This window comes from Callionymus lyra, chromosome 1 (assembly GCF_982586985.1).
Source record: "Callionymus lyra chromosome 1, fCalLyr1.hap1.1, whole genome shotgun sequence".
Lineage (NCBI taxonomy): Eukaryota > Metazoa > Chordata > Actinopteri > Syngnathiformes > Callionymidae > Callionymus > Callionymus lyra.
The window spans coordinates 3,645,053-3,660,402 of record NC_141818.1 but is presented as its reverse complement, the minus strand read 5'-3'; the positions used below and the strand labels follow the sequence as shown (position 1 = coordinate 3,660,402).

The 15,350-nt window shown below is 37.3% G+C and overlaps 2 protein-coding genes across 2 annotated transcripts; one reads left to right on the top strand and one right to left on the bottom strand.

The window, feature by feature from the left end:
• The first annotated feature begins 198 nt into the window (after positions 1–198).
• Positions 199–4,127, top strand: mcidas (multiciliate differentiation and DNA synthesis associated cell cycle protein). The gene is given in 8 exon segments (XM_087788512.1): positions 199–235; positions 238–269; positions 390–453; positions 556–617; positions 1,024–1,084; positions 1,908–2,128; positions 2,356–2,466; positions 3,726–4,127. Coding segments are annotated over 8 exon segments (990 nt in total).
• A 7,365-nt stretch (positions 4,128–11,492) lies between these two features.
• On the bottom strand, positions 11,493–14,836 carry gpx8 (glutathione peroxidase 8 (putative)). Its single transcript, XM_087788501.1, has 3 exons — positions 14,609–14,836; positions 14,223–14,484; positions 11,493–11,860 (listed from the first exon to the last, which is right to left on the bottom strand). Exons 1-3 carry the CDS (start codon positions 14,813–14,815, stop codon positions 11,697–11,699), a joined length of 633 nt encoding a protein of 210 aa, XP_087644627.1. The 5' UTR covers positions 14,816–14,836; the 3' UTR covers positions 11,493–11,696.
• Positions 14,837–15,350: the final 514 nt, after the last annotated feature.

Below are 15,350 nucleotides of genomic sequence, written 5' to 3'. Positions count from 1 at the left end.
AGTGGGGGGACAGCGGTGGAGTCATGGCGGGGTATTTATCCGCACGCGTAAAGGCGCCACAAAAAAAAAAAACAGTTAATCTCCACCAAAATTTAATCTCCCAGGACGCTGTCATTCCCTGGAGACGGAGGCAAGGAGTGCATTTTGATTGGACCAGGACCAGGAGTTCCGCGCCACACAGAGGAACAAACCGGGAGAATGTGGACTATATCTGCGCCAGAAACCACCTTTTTTTTTAAAAGAGGGCAACAAAAAAAAAAGGAAGACAGGTGTTTGGATTTTCATGACCAGTCAAGGAAGTCACAGCATCAGACAACATGGTATGATTGTGATTATTTGTTTAAAACCTACTATATAATTTGTTTTAAATCATTTTTTTTTTAACAAAGCAGGTACCAAGAAGCAGCAGTCCTGTCACTGTGTATGTGGAGCTGCCATGCATCATTGAGCAAGGTGAGAACCTGTGACCCCAGTGAAGGGCACACTTCATTTTTCTCTCTTTTTTTTTTTTTTTAACGCTATAGATACTAACTTATGACGTTTATTTTATTGCAGCTTTTTCATCAGCGGCGTTTGGAAATGCGGCGCACATGGAGAGAGACTCGCTTGAATCGCAGGTAAAGATCAAAACTTTATCACAATTTACATTAAAAGAAACACGCGAACGTGTCCAATTCCAAAATGTTGAATGTTGTGATTTGAATTGGAATCCGTAGTTTAAAACTTGACAGAAGAAAATGGGAATGGCTTAGTAAATTTGAATCCGGTTAATGTTTGACACGATGCGCTGGAATCCTCCGCGAATGGCATCCTTTAGTTTACTCACTGCAGGCAGACTACTTGGCTCCTGACTTTTTCAGAAACAGGGGCTTTTGAACACACAGCTTGTGACAATGAACACTGCCTTAGAACCACAATGCAGCTCTTGGTCATGGTGGGATTGCCAGGTATATAATAAGAGAAGAGACTAGTCGCTTATAAAACACAAGTTATTGATGATTTTTTTTGTTTTTTTTCCTGCAGGTGAATGATTCTGGGGTTGATGATCAAGACTTTGGAGACTATGTCATGGACTTCATTGGAGGTGAGAGACAAGATGCATGATTCTTATATACCACGAGAGAAGCAATATTTTGATTTGTTTCTGTGTTTATAAATATGTACAATAACTAATCAAAAATTGTATTTGCCGAATTTAGAGCTTAGATTTTGGAGATTCGTATCACTGTCTGGATACTGTTCGATACTCAATACAATTTACATTAAAATTAAAAATGTAAAATCAATCATTATATTTACAAGAAAAATACAAAAATAACATATCCTGTTACATCATGTAATAATTATCAGAGTCACATGTTAAATATTTAGAATAATAACAGAAAAGAAAGAAACTGCAACCATGATAACAAGTTTGAGGTCTGAAGTATTGATGAATATTTTAATACTTTTTGAAGTTTTCGATACTTTTGACAACTCTACCGGATACAGGATTTTAAAAGGATTTTTCACTGACTGTATGTAGGGTTTCTAAATGCTGCTGCTCTCATGCCAAATCTTCAAATTAAAACCAGAAGATATAATAAAGAAACAATGAAATTGCAAACTTAAACCAACTTCCATGAGACTATAGTGCCTAATTATTTAGAAAAATACCTCAGTTTTTAAGTAAAATAATAACCTGCTGGTCTCTTGGGTTATTACACATGAGGCTCAAGTTCAACTCCTTGTCAGGATTTTGTTCACTAAATTTTCGAATCATATAGGATGTTTTATTGATTCAATAGTTTAATGCGTTTTAAAAAGTCATTGGAAACAAGCTCCTTGGTAGAGGTATGCGCTGTGTCAAGATGTATACCTGTTACTTTACTTTACTCCTCTAAAAAGAAACATTTTCTTTTTCTTAGATTCTCCGGCTACGCTGGAGAACAGCTTGTCTCCAGCTGCTCTTGTTCCCTTCGAGGGCTGCATCATTCCCCCCCTGACCCCACAGAGGTTCTTCAGTCCGGAGGAGAGTCTCGGTGACTCTTACGCTGAAAACAAACACGTCTATAATGAAACATCGTGGAAGTCCATCAACCACTGCCACAACCAACTATTAGAAAGTTCCCTTCACGTCAACCAACAGGTAAATATTATGAATCTTTAAGACCAGATACAGGCTGAATGTTGTGCCATAATCCAGATTAATTTAATCTGTTATTGGCGTTAAAATAGTTCTGTTACTGACAGGCGAGTTAAATATGCAACTGTGCGTCATGTGATTATGAGCAACGATGATAATATTAAAATTCACTTCAATTAATGTATAAAAAAATGAAACTCTGAATTTAGATCTTTGTTCCTCCTCTGCAGCTTCATGAGACGCTGCACCAAAGACAGGAGGAGATCGATTCTCTTCAGGAGAGAAACGATCACCTGAGGCAGCTGGCCTGCAGAGCCAAACACCTGGCCTCTGTACTAGAGGTGAGTTGAAAACTGATGGATATTTAAAAATCAAAAGATGTATTAGTGAATGAAAATGGGAAGAACAGCGGATGGGTGCATTCTATGAGTAGAAGGAGAGACCACTGGGTGGTCGACAGGATCGCTAGGGTTGGTGAATGGTTGGATGAATGTATGAATGAAAGGATCAATAGTTGTATAAAGGATGAAAAGAAGGATTGTCTTGTAAAAAATGATATGGATAGATGGAGGGAAACGTTAATGCGGATGGATAGATGGATGGAGGAAGGGTTGGATTGATGGACAGACCAGTGAAGGGACAATGGATCAAAGGAGGAGATGATAGAGTGAAAAATGGATTGTTATATGATTGGATAGATAGATGGATGGATGGATGGATGAGGGAGAATGTAGTCTGATGGACAGACGATTGGATTATGGATGGCAGGATGAGATGATAGAATGAAGGATGGGTGGATGTAAGGAGGGGTGATTAGATGAATGGAGGGAGTAGTGGGTAAATTGTTGGATGGACAAATCAATTGATTGGGACTGGGAGGAGGAGAGGATAGAGGGAAAGATGGATGGATGGTTGAGGGAGACATGGGTGGTTCAATGGACAGATGAATGGATGGATGGATGGATGATATAATTAAAGATGGGTGGATAGATGGTCCGAGGGGGGAATGGGTGAATTGATTGATTAAAGGAGTTAGTGATAGAGTGAAGGGTGGATGGAAAGAAGGGTGGATGGGTGAATAAATAGATGGAGGGAGGAATGGGTAAATTGATGGACAATGGGTGGAAGGAGGAGAGGATAGAGTGAGGGATGATTGGTTTTAATGAATGGGTTGATGAATGGATGACTGGATGGATTATATATGGAAGGAGGAGAGGATAGAGTATTATATATATGGTGAAGGGTTGTTTGGATGAATTGATGAGGGATGGAAGGAGGGTAGGGTAGTTGGATGGATGGATGGATGGATGGATGGATGGATGGATGGATGGATGGATGGATGGATGGATGGATGGATGGATGGATGGATGGATGGATGGATGGATGGATGGATGGATGGATGGATGGATGGATGGATGGATGGGTGGATGGATGGATGGATGGATGGATGGATGGATGGATGGATGGATGGATGGATGGATGGATGGATGGATGGATGGATGGATGGATGCTTATGACTTCTAATAAACTAGCTTGATGGATGATTGGTTGGATCACAAATCCCTTTAACCTAACGTTGACCTTCTTATTCTTATCTCAGAGGCTGATGTCGTCCAGAGAGTCGGAACAAACGAGTCCATGCAAGCGGCGTCGCGTCGGCGAGGGATGTGAACCAGAGACCCGCGACGTGGAGGACATGTTGAGGGACATCAGCACTCGCTGCAACGCCGTCCTTCACGGCGCGTCCGGTGGAAAGACCCCGGAGCCGGAGCCCGAGAGCGTTCGCATGTTCGGGTCCTTCTCCGGCCTGCAGACCTGCGTCGGGAAGGTGGGCGGCCCGAGGACGGAAGGAGACGCCGCCACGGAAGGCGCGTCCTCTTTCCGAACGTCCATCAGAGAACACGGCACCATCAGGACTAAAGTGTTCCCTCACGGCCACGTGTTCACCTCCAGCACTCAACAGGGGGGCTACAGGTTCCGCTGGGTCCCCAACCAGAGCTGAGACCCCCATTCTGAAAGACTTATGTGATGTGTGTCCCCCCCGAGGGGGGGCCTTCGGTTGTGTTGAGACGAGGACAACGTGTGGGTGGGCGACTAATGCTTAACTTATAATCTGTGGCCATATCAGTAAATGATTACATGATGTCTTCCTCAGGTAGCATGTGAGCTGATCACTCATGGCTGGTGTCCAGCGAAGGAAGCAACACTGCCGGAGCTTTTGTTTACGTCCGTGTTTGTGTTTACATGCCTCCAATCAAAACTTCTATTGCCAAACGATGACATGTCCGTGTCAATATGAGCTGTTTCCACATGCCAATGATTAACTTCTTTGTAAATAAAAGTATTGAAAGTTACCTCAGACCACGGAGACATTTTATTTTGTGGGGAAAAGAGGGATTAAGAGGCTATGTCAACAGATGAAACTGTTTGAGGAGGGACATCGCTCTGAACCCGTGACCCTCGGTAAGCAACAGGTACTTCCTTCACTCTGGGTCCCTCACTCTTAGTCATGATGGACGACATCCTTGTTCGTCCTGGTTCTTGGTTTTTTTCAATCCCACCCATCTGATGAATTACCCTTGACCTTCAGGAGTTCAGGGTCAAATACATTTGTTTTTTAAATCTAACACAACTACAGCTACTATCATTAAAAAAATCCTCACCCTTTACACCAACAACTAGTTGTATTCAACTAGTACTGGTTTTATACCAGTGTTGGTCAATTACTTTTTTTAGGGGCCACATTTTTATACACTCGGTGTCATTAGGGGCCATTCAGAAAAAATAAAGGTGAGAAAAGTATAAAATCAAAATCAAGCAAAATAAACTAAGTTATTTATGTTTTATTATTGTTGTAACTTTTATTTTGAAATAAAAACACTTCTTCCCCCAAATATGTTTATATATTTACCCAAATCCTTTTTTAAGAATCACAGAAATTACAAATAAATACTCTCTATATTTAGAGATAAGTAACTAATTAATTAACTTGAAAAAAAAATCACTATGATTCCACATTCGATCATTTATTTAAATAAGGCCACATAAATACAGTCAAAGGGCCAGATGCATATCATACTGATCAAATATAAGTACATATAATCCAGTAGTAACCCTTGGTCCAGGGACCAGTACTGGTCCCTGAGGCATAATTTTCCAGGCTCTACAGAAAGAAAAAAAACAACAATTTTCTATTGATTATAACTACCTGAAAAATGTTTTATTTTGAAATAAAAAACTCCTGATTTTCTCTCTCGAAGTACCATTAGCTTCTGAATCGTCAAGAAGCTCGTCTATAAACTACTTGTAACAAGTAAAGCACAAACTCTATAAGACACCATCAGGGTTATAGTAAGATGGATTTTTCACTCACAGGTCGTGTATAAGACGTATCCAATAATGGGAGGGAGAGCAACAAGCGTTACTAGGGTCAACTGGAGGCTAGCATCCATGTACTAACTTGCAATTCAAGGATATATAAAATCTATAGCTTAAAATCCAAGTATTCATCACTAGAAAACAAAAGTAAAAGCTCTTGAAATATACATTATTAAAGTAGCAGTAAATGAGATTAAACTGATTTGTTTTGGCGCCCCCCAGTGTTAGGACAGTGCAACTGTGTTGTCATTAAACCTGGAGCACTGTTGCCACATACTTACATTTATTTATTATATTTAAACGAGAGAAAATTTCTTGCTTTATCTTCAGGAAAACGTCTCTCAGTACTTCAAAAAAAACATGTCACCAGCAGAGACTCACAAGCTGTGATATGGCTCCTATTTTCAAGCATCTGTATAAACACTTCGATAGCATCATCGCCACTCCAGGATCTTGAAGGAGGTTTGTTCCACAGATGGACTGAAGTGTGAGACCAACGTTTCCCCCCCGACCTGCTGCTGGAGGCCTTTAAGCTGCAAAGGCTGTGTGTGCCAGGAGTCTGTTCCTGAGGAGAATGTGTTTTGAACCTCAGGTCACACCTGTTTCAACTCCTCAGATCTGAGGTGCATTGACTTCATGACAGAAGCATCATCACTGTAGTACGTCAGCTTGAGTTTAATGAAACACCACAATAAAATAAGTAAAAACTTAAAATAAAATAAAATGTTTGAGTATAACTTATGCTGTTGACAATAAAAAAAAAGGGAATATATATAAGATAAAATTATGTCCGTGCATTCACTCACCATGAAAATTCGCTTATTATGTGGAAATGTTTTAAATATATGTTTAACTTACGTTATTAAGTATTAATTGGCCTCTGTTTTTATCATATAATGGCTTTTAAAAACAATTCAATTATGTTTATTAAATACATTTTTGAACCACAAAAAAATCTTCAAATATAACCCCATTAAAAAAAAATGTTTTCCTTAGTAACGTAATTTATCAATAGTAGAAGAATTAAAGTATTATCACAATAATCATTTTCGTTTTTGAAGCATATGCATTATTTATGATTAATTTACTTTAATTTCAATACATCATTTAGCTTTTACATTAAATCCCCTACTTCAATAATTCAATTATTCAATTTCTATGAATTATTAAAAAAGCAATATTAATTTATTTTTACTGTTAAATTGTTAAATTATTATATTTTTCCTATTCGCTTTTTTTTTTAATTAAATGGACGGTTTTCCTTTAATTACGTTTTAGTTTTAGTTTTTAATTTTACTAATAAATGACTATAATGTCATAACAACCTTATATTTTCACTTCTTTTTGGCTTTTTTAAAATGTCAATTATGTTTATTAAATATCTTTTTGAACCTAAAACAAATCCTCAAATATGTCCCCATTAAAACATTTATTTTGCCTTAGTAATGTAATTGATCAATAGTAGAAGAATTAAAGTATTATCACAATAATCATTTTCGTTTTTGAAGCATATGCATTATTTATTATTAATTTACTTTAATTTCAATACATCATTTTGCTTTTAAATTAAATCCCCTACATCAATAATTCAATTTTAAATGTTTTATTAATTATTAATAAAACATTTTTAGTTTATTTTAACTGTTAAATTGTTAAATTATTATATTTTTCCTACTCGCTTTTTTTATTTTTATTAAATGGAATGTTTTCCTTTAATTACGTTTTAGTTTTAGTTTTTTATATTACTAATAAATTACTATAATGTCATAACAACCTTATATTTTCACTTCTTTTTGGCTTTTTTAAAATGTCAATTATGTTTATTGAATATCTTTTTGAACCTAAAACAAATACTCAAATATGTCCCCATTAAAACATTTATTTTGCCTTAGTAATGTAATTGATCAATAGTAGAAGAATTAAAGTATTATCACAATAATCATTTTCGTTTTTGACGCATATGCATTATTTATTATTAATTTACTTAAATTTCAATACATCATTTTGCTTTTAAATTCAATCCCCTACATCAATAATTCAATTTTAAATGTTTTATTAATTATTAATAAAACATTTTTAGTTTATTTTAACTGTTAAATTGTTAAATTATTATATTTTTCCTACTCACTTTTTTTATTTTTATTAAATGGACGGTTTTCCTTTATATTACGTTTTAGTTTCACTTTTTTATTTGACTAATAAATTACTATTATTACATAACAACCTTATATTTCCCCTTCTTTTTGGCTTTTTTTCTATTTTAATCTTTCCAATTATAGCCAAATCGTATGTCCAAGTTCCCTGATGTGAGGTCCAGCCCTGGTCCTGGTCCCCCCTCCTCGACCCCCCTCCTGGACGCTCTCGCCTGCAGCCACTTTCCCTGCGAACACATGTTGGTCATTGACCAGAGAGAGTCCAGCTTTGTTCGAGCTGCCCAGGACACATTTGACCGGTTAAGCTACCGCCGACCCGCGGAGGGGGTCGAGAGAAAACACACACACACACACACACACGCGCACACAAAGAGTTTCTAAGGAGACCAGGAGACAAACCTGCAGGGAGGGAGCGAACCAGCTCGAGTCCCGCGGGAAGAACCAGAGACTGTTTAATTGTAATGACAGAGGGAGTTAAAGAGGTGTGAGGGCTTTAAGCCAACAAGTCAGCCAGACGTCCTGCTGCTTGTTTGCCTCTCATTGTCTGGCTCGCTTTGAACATGGATTTAGTCCAAAACCATTTAATGTCATGTTGACACGCTTGTCTCGATCATTGTACTCAATATATTGAGTTCTATAATTAAGTTAATTCACGACAACAACACGTCTTAATGTATTATTATTATTATTATTATTATTATTATTATTATTATTATTATTATTATTATTATTATTATTATTATCGTTATTATTATTATTATTATTGTTATTGTTATTATTATTATTATTATTATTATTATTATTAACAATAGTTGGTTTTAAAGTACATTTGCGATGTAATACAATGAAAAACAATAATAAAATCATGCGTTTCTTTGTGTGATTTGACGTTCAGTACTCACCACCATGTTTAAATGGATTTATTAAATAATACTTGACAACTAATGATGAACTTTACGTCATCCATACCTTTGCAGGACTCACATAGACCCAAACAGTTTGCAAAATATGCATAAAAATAAATATATACAAGTATTTATTACTATTTATACGTAATATTCGCAATTTTATACGATGATTTTATTTGTTAAAATTATTTAAAAAAAATCTTGAACTGCGTCGTGTATTTCTATTTTGTGACTTCTGATTCGTAATAATAATTTTAAAAAATGGTCAACTATAAATGAAGAATACAATAAACAAAATAGCATTATTTTATGTCATTCTGCATTACAAAATGTACACAGTCCCTTTGAATATTGGTGTTCAACAGAGTACAGGTCTCGATCCTTCAATCATTTTTATTTTTTATTTATCACATTAGAGTTCTATTATTTATGTTTGCATGTTATTATATAACAATTATTGTTACTATTGTTAACACGTACAATAACAATAATTATAATAACAACGTTTTTATTTTTATCGCCATCCTTTTTCTTCTTATTGTTTTTGTTAGTATTTATATTAAGATTTATCGTCAATGCACAGGAGCAAGTATGCGTGCGTGCGTGCGTGTGTCACCGCGAGTGAGCGCGCACCTGTGGCGCGACTGCAGGCGCTCCGGGCGCAGATGGAGGTGACAGGTGGCGGGAACGTGCGCTCGCTCGCGCTTTTCTCACTATTTACCGCCACGGAAGACCTGGCATCACGAATTCATAACATAGATTTAATCTCAAAAGTCAATCAATATGAATGTTAATCATGTGCCTTACGTTTTACATTTTATTTAAAACATACGAATGACAAATAATATATATATCTGTATTTTAAATTCCACAACCTATTTAGTAATATTACTAATAAAATATTATTAGTTTAAACCACTGGATGGTTTTATAATGATATAAGTTATTAAAAAAAAAACATTGATATATTTCAGGAGAACTTTGTGATTTTATAAACTTTCAAAATCAGTTTTATTTTTTAATGTATCTGAATAAGCCTGGTTTTTTGACGTTAAAAATAAATAAATATGTATAAACTGTATAATGTTTACGCTGTTCTTAATGTCGAGGGTGAAAGCCTGTTGGGTCGATTCCTACAAATGAATCACCTGCATCATTGTGAGTCCATTTGTCTCCATTAGTGACCGACGGGACGCGCAAGGTTTCCCGGTGACCCATTAAAAAAAACAAAACACACGCAGCCGCCAATGGCAGACGCGAGATCAAGGTGCTTCCCGCGTCTGGGTCCGCCTGGGGGGACTATTTTAGGACGTGGGGTCCGACCTGGAGCCACAACAGGTGCAGCAGGCAGGAGGGTCCGGCCAGCAGGACCACCAGAGGGGCTTCTGTACCTGCTGGGGATCTGGAACCCTGGAGGATCTAATCAGAGGGTGAGAAATAACTAGAATATGATATTTTAATAATATAGCTCGGTAATGACCTGCTGCTGGTGTTACCATGGCAACCATCTTAAACAGCTGAGCCTTTGCCATATAGGATTTAACATCACAGGGTTAATTATATAGATTAAGAACAGTATAGGTGTGCAATTATTAACACAACCTCACCTCACAGAGCCATGGACGAGTTTCCTGGAAAAAGAACTCATCGGTACTTTAAGGTAGGAAACCTTTTCTATGTTGATCGAAAGTATTTTTGTTGGTAAATATGGATAAATAAATCAAAAGAACCCTTGAAAAGTGTAGATTTCGAAACGTATATGCTATTTAAATTAAAAACCAAATCATTAGCAAAATACCCAAGTTTCTCTTTTTTAAAAAAATGTAAAGTAACTTTTAATTGTCAACAGCGAAGAATAAAAGTTTAAAATTGAAGAAAAAATATGGTAATTAATCGGATGATATTAAATCGTCTAGAGTGTAAAAATAAAAATGATTAAAGGGTAACACATGCAGTAATATTGTTAATAAAATCTGCGTTTATTGTGCTTAGGGCCTAGTGTCGTTACTAAACAGCACCATCTAGTGGCGAATAAAACTAACGCCTTATAGTAAGTAATTTTTATTTATATAGCGCTTTTCCAGACCAGGGTCACAAAACGCTTAAACAATAAAACAATATTCAATAAAGTATATACTTTAAAGGTCAAGATAAAACTGATAACACAACAGGAGTTCCAGAAAATCAAGGAAAAGCCTGAACAAATAAAAACGTCTAAAGATGTTTCTTAAAGGAGTCAAAATTGCATTATTTCCCGAACGTTTCAAGATGTATTCATGAATAATAATGTTTAGTAATGTTATAGTTACAATAGAAATATGTCATCATAACTATCAATTAATATTCTGGATTGTATATTTCTGTTTAAAAAAAAGATTAATCTTTATTTTTGGACTTATATTGAACTATCTGTCGTCATTTTCCCTGGGTTTAAACACAATCTGGGACTGGTTGGGTGGCAGTGTAATGTTAGCTGTCGTGTCTGCTGCCAGCTCACACTGCTCTGCTGTCCAAAAAGTCTCCTTTCCTCGTCACATTTTATTTTGTCGAAACTTTAAACCTAGAAGTTGTGAGTCCTCGGTGATGATTGTGTTGTCGTCGGCTGGGAGGCAGTGTCTTGTTAGCTGGTGGACTCTGTGTGTACCAGCTTACCTGCTGCTGCCCCTCAGCCCCCGACTTAGTCTGCGTCCACAATAGTCGCAATAAACTGGATACATTTTTACGTCCTTAAAAGTAAAATCCTGCTTTAAAATAGCTTTGAACGTTGGAATCTTTCTAATTTGCAGGTTATTTAACAAAAAACGTTAAATATTTCATAATAAAAACAACTAATTCGATGACAAAATCGTAAATAAATGAAGGAAACAACCACAACAAAAAGACAATTTAAGTGTACATTTGTTTTTGCGTCATTGGAAGAAACTGATTTTAATGTAGGCAGAAGCGCAGTTGAGGTCAAATACAAAAAAAGTATTCCTTAAGTGGTCATTTAGGAGAAGAGAGGTTTTTCAGCAGCGTCACGCCTGCAGTGTCACTAACATCCCCGTCAAGAGAAAAGTCATCTTCAGCTTCCTGTCCGCGAGAGATAGTTCCGTCAGGTGATCCCTGCCAGGCTAAGAGAGTTCTCGCTCATCAAAGCTCCCCGCGCTTTTTCAGGATGATGTCCCGTACAAGGGCGGTGGCTTCTTGGCGAACGCTCTCCATGGGCTCGTCCGTCCGCCAGAACCGGACCACCTTGCCCTCGGGGTTAACCAGGAACTTCCAGAAGTTCCACTTGGGAATTTTCTGCACGGAATCTGGAGGGTGGAAGGAAATGTTAGCCTGTTAATCAGATAGACAAACAAAAATAAAAAATTCAATAGTGGATCCTGAGCATTGCCATTGTCATACTAGCATCACGATCGGCCAATCACAGTCCTGCACTAGTGACGTGTTGAGGTTTGGAAACGACGTATCTTGTGATAAGTGTCTCATTTTACTGAGTTAAAAGACTCATGGGTTGTTCTTGAATAATGGAATGCATTGTTGTTGTTGAGAGACCCAATACTGTATTCAGTAATCTGTTGTTGGCTAATCCTAGATGTTTTGAGGCCCGACTTTATTATTATTATTATTTATCGACTCGCTCTCATGTATCAAGTGTCTTTTTTTTGACATTCGGGTAATCTCGTGCCACATCTGCGGTCAGTAGGTATTCAAATGTACCGTTTCAAGTAGCGGTCAACAAGGGCAAAGCTCTGTGTCATTGTTTACAAGTAACAATTTTTTAGGAGACTTTATAAAGTTTGTCTGAAATCTGGGCAAACGAGAGGTTACGAGACTCCATTATGATGTAATAATGGCCTCACTCCTCCTCCAGCCAGTTGTAATCACCCCTCGCTTTGTTTATACAATGAGTCACGTGGATATGATGACTTCTGGGATTGATAATGGGTGGTGACAAACCTCTATCATTGACGAATCACAGCCGAGGTTATGGTAAACATTTTGAATGAATCTCCAGAAAAACTCCCTTTTTTTCAGTGGGCGGGTCTTAAAACACATTTTTTAGTCTAAATATTTCAATGAAAATAATGCAAAAAGATACATACTAATGAGTACAATAAAAAGTTTATATAAAATTATATTATTTCCATTTTAACGTGAATATTATTTTATTTGTTTGCCATTCTACTGTGGTTTTGTCTAATACTTACTTGTAAACAGTCAACAGTCAACAGTCAACAAGGGCAAACCTCTCTCTCATTGTTTACAAGTAACTATTTTTTAGGAGGCACTAACTATTGCACCCGTCGTACATGGTGATGCCAACAAAAGTAAAGTTAACTCCCATGATGCCTTTCTCGACACCGCTCTGTATCGTGAATGCTGATTGTTTGCTACAATAGTGTATTTAAATTCTACATTGAAATTGCTAACTGACATCTGTGATTGGTTGGCTGGGCGGCAAAGCTTTGCGGGAGCTGTAGAAACTTGGGTTTTTATGGAATTTTAAATGGACTGACTTGTGTTGATTGAATTTTTGTTTGGTGACTTGTTCCTGTTTTTACGGGACTTACATGTCACATGTTTATTGATGATACTGACTTGGTTGTCATCCTTTTAAACTATTGTTACTGCATAAGGCAGCTCGTGTCGATTTAGTGCCTGTAATTTACTTAAAGATTTTTGTTTAAAAAGGACTTGTTATTGTAGAGACTTGTTCTATTGTTAAGTTACTTCTTCAAGTGACTTGTTTTTCACATCAAGAAACAGATTCTTGTGTTTAATGAGTTGATTATTAAAAAACAAAAGCATTGCTTATTCACTTTGCCATGCCTTAAAAAATACTTGCTATTAAGTTTTTTGTTACTTGTTCTTGTTGTGACGGGACATCGACATGTGTCTGTAGCATCTTTTATAATAAGTGACTTGTTTGTCATTGTTTTAAAATGATCTTTTAAAGGGTTAGTTTGCCCAAAGATGTCACTAAATATCAAAAGGGATCTTGCACCACAAAAAAAAACGTTAAAATACATATTTATTTCAATACAAGAAGTTTTTAATTGAGTCTTTTTTAGACGAAGATGAAGACAAAAACATCTGAGCAACCGTCAGCCACAAAACTGTATAATATTGTGGTAAAATCTCTTAACACAAGATTATACAGTTGCACCGTGCAATATAATATAATAATAGGACAGAATAAAGGGTGATATGCGTGTGTTTTACTGCAGTATTTGGATTGTGTGGACTGTTTTTCTTATTGATTTATTTATAAATGCAGTTTTTAATCACTGTTGTGTGCAGTTTAATAATAATCGTCATTTGTATTTCTTCTCAATTTTTTAATATCGTTGTAATTGTTGCAATGACAATAATAAAATTAAAATAAAATGATATATATGTATACATATATGCGTGTATTAATTACTTTTCTACTGCCTTGTTTTTGCGTGTAGCGATGTGTTCTTGTGTTAAGTGAGTTTTTACCTTCAGTCAGTTTCAGAGAATATTCTTTGTTTATAAATTAGTTTTCATTTTTTGTTTAGGGATTTTTTTGAGATCCAAGTAAACCTGTTGGATTATTGTAAATAATTTCAGTTCTTTCCTGAGTATTTTCGACCACTTGAGAGTGTTTAACTGGTGTGACTTAAAAAAAAAGAAACCCCTCGGTACCTGTGAGGAACCTGAAGGCTGGATCCGCCTCCGAGCCCATGATCCGGATCTTCCCGAAGAAAGGGAACGTGACGCCGAAGCTGGACTTGGCGAAGCTCTCGGCGTCTCGACCGGTCCCGGGCTCGGTGTCGCCGAACTGTCCGCAGGGGAAGGCGAGGACGTTGAAGTGGGACGTGCCGAGCTCCCGGTGGAGCTCCTGCAGAGACCTGTAGTTCAACTCCGTCCGCTCGCAGTGACTCGCCACGTTGACAACCAGCGAAGCCTGGCGGAGAAACCAGTGCGTTGTTACGACTTTTAAAACTCAACTGACTTACTTTCTTAAAGCAACGCTAGTTGAATTCTCGTCTACCGCCTCGAGCGGGACTCGAGTGGTGATGTGGACTTACTTTTCCTCGGTACTTCTCCAGAGACACGGTCCTCCCTTTGGTGTCCTTCACCTCGAACGAGTAGAAGTCTTCGGGTTTCCTGGGCTTGACCAGCTGGGTCTGCAGCAGGAACAGACACCCGACCCCCAGCGTCATGCTCAAGAGCACCGTCAGTCTCTTGACTCTGGGGCTGGAGGACTTGGTCGGGTACCCCCCTAGAGCCTCCATCTTGGAGGGGCAGATGTTTGCGGAGAGAAGGCGGTGGAGAGGGAGGCATCAAGCTAGCAGAGAACACCACGCGAACAGGAAGTTAAGGGGGAACCCTTCACAATAAACACACGGAAGTGACTCGATCCTTAAACCTCAATAACTTAGATGGTATTAAAAATTGAGAATTAGGTCAACTAATGTAAAACCCTTACTCTCCTGACTCACTCACATGTTTCAAACGTTGAAGTATTCATCTCCAAGATGCAGTAATTCCCTCATCATGACCATGTTTTCAACTTATTACTTTATAAATTTTGTCTGAAATCTGGGCAAACGAGAGGTTACGAGAGTCCATTATGATGTAACAATGGCCTCACTCTTCCTCCAGCCAGTTGTAATCACCCCTCGCTTTGTTTATACAATGAGTCACTTGGAGATGGAGACTTTATCTTAACTTTTATCTTGAGATGTTTTTATTTGTTCAGGCTTTTCCTTGATTTTCTGGAACTCCTGTTGTGTTATTAGTTTTATCTTGACCTTTAAAGTATATACT

Bases quoted from the DNA above. Each gene is read 5' to 3' on its own strand.
- gpx8 (XM_087788501.1), bottom strand. From the start codon at position 14,815: ATGGAGGCTCTAGGGGGGTACCCGACCAAGTCCTCCAGCCCCAGAGTC. The intron at 14,485-14,608 runs GTAAGTCCACAT...TTTCTCCGCCAG, and splicing joins TGGAGAAGTACCGAGGAAAA to GCTTCGCTGGTTGTCAACGT. The intron at 11,861-14,222 runs GTACCGAGGGGT...TCCACCCTCCAG, and splicing joins AGCCTTCAGGTTCCTCACAG to ATTCCGTGCAGAAAATTCCC.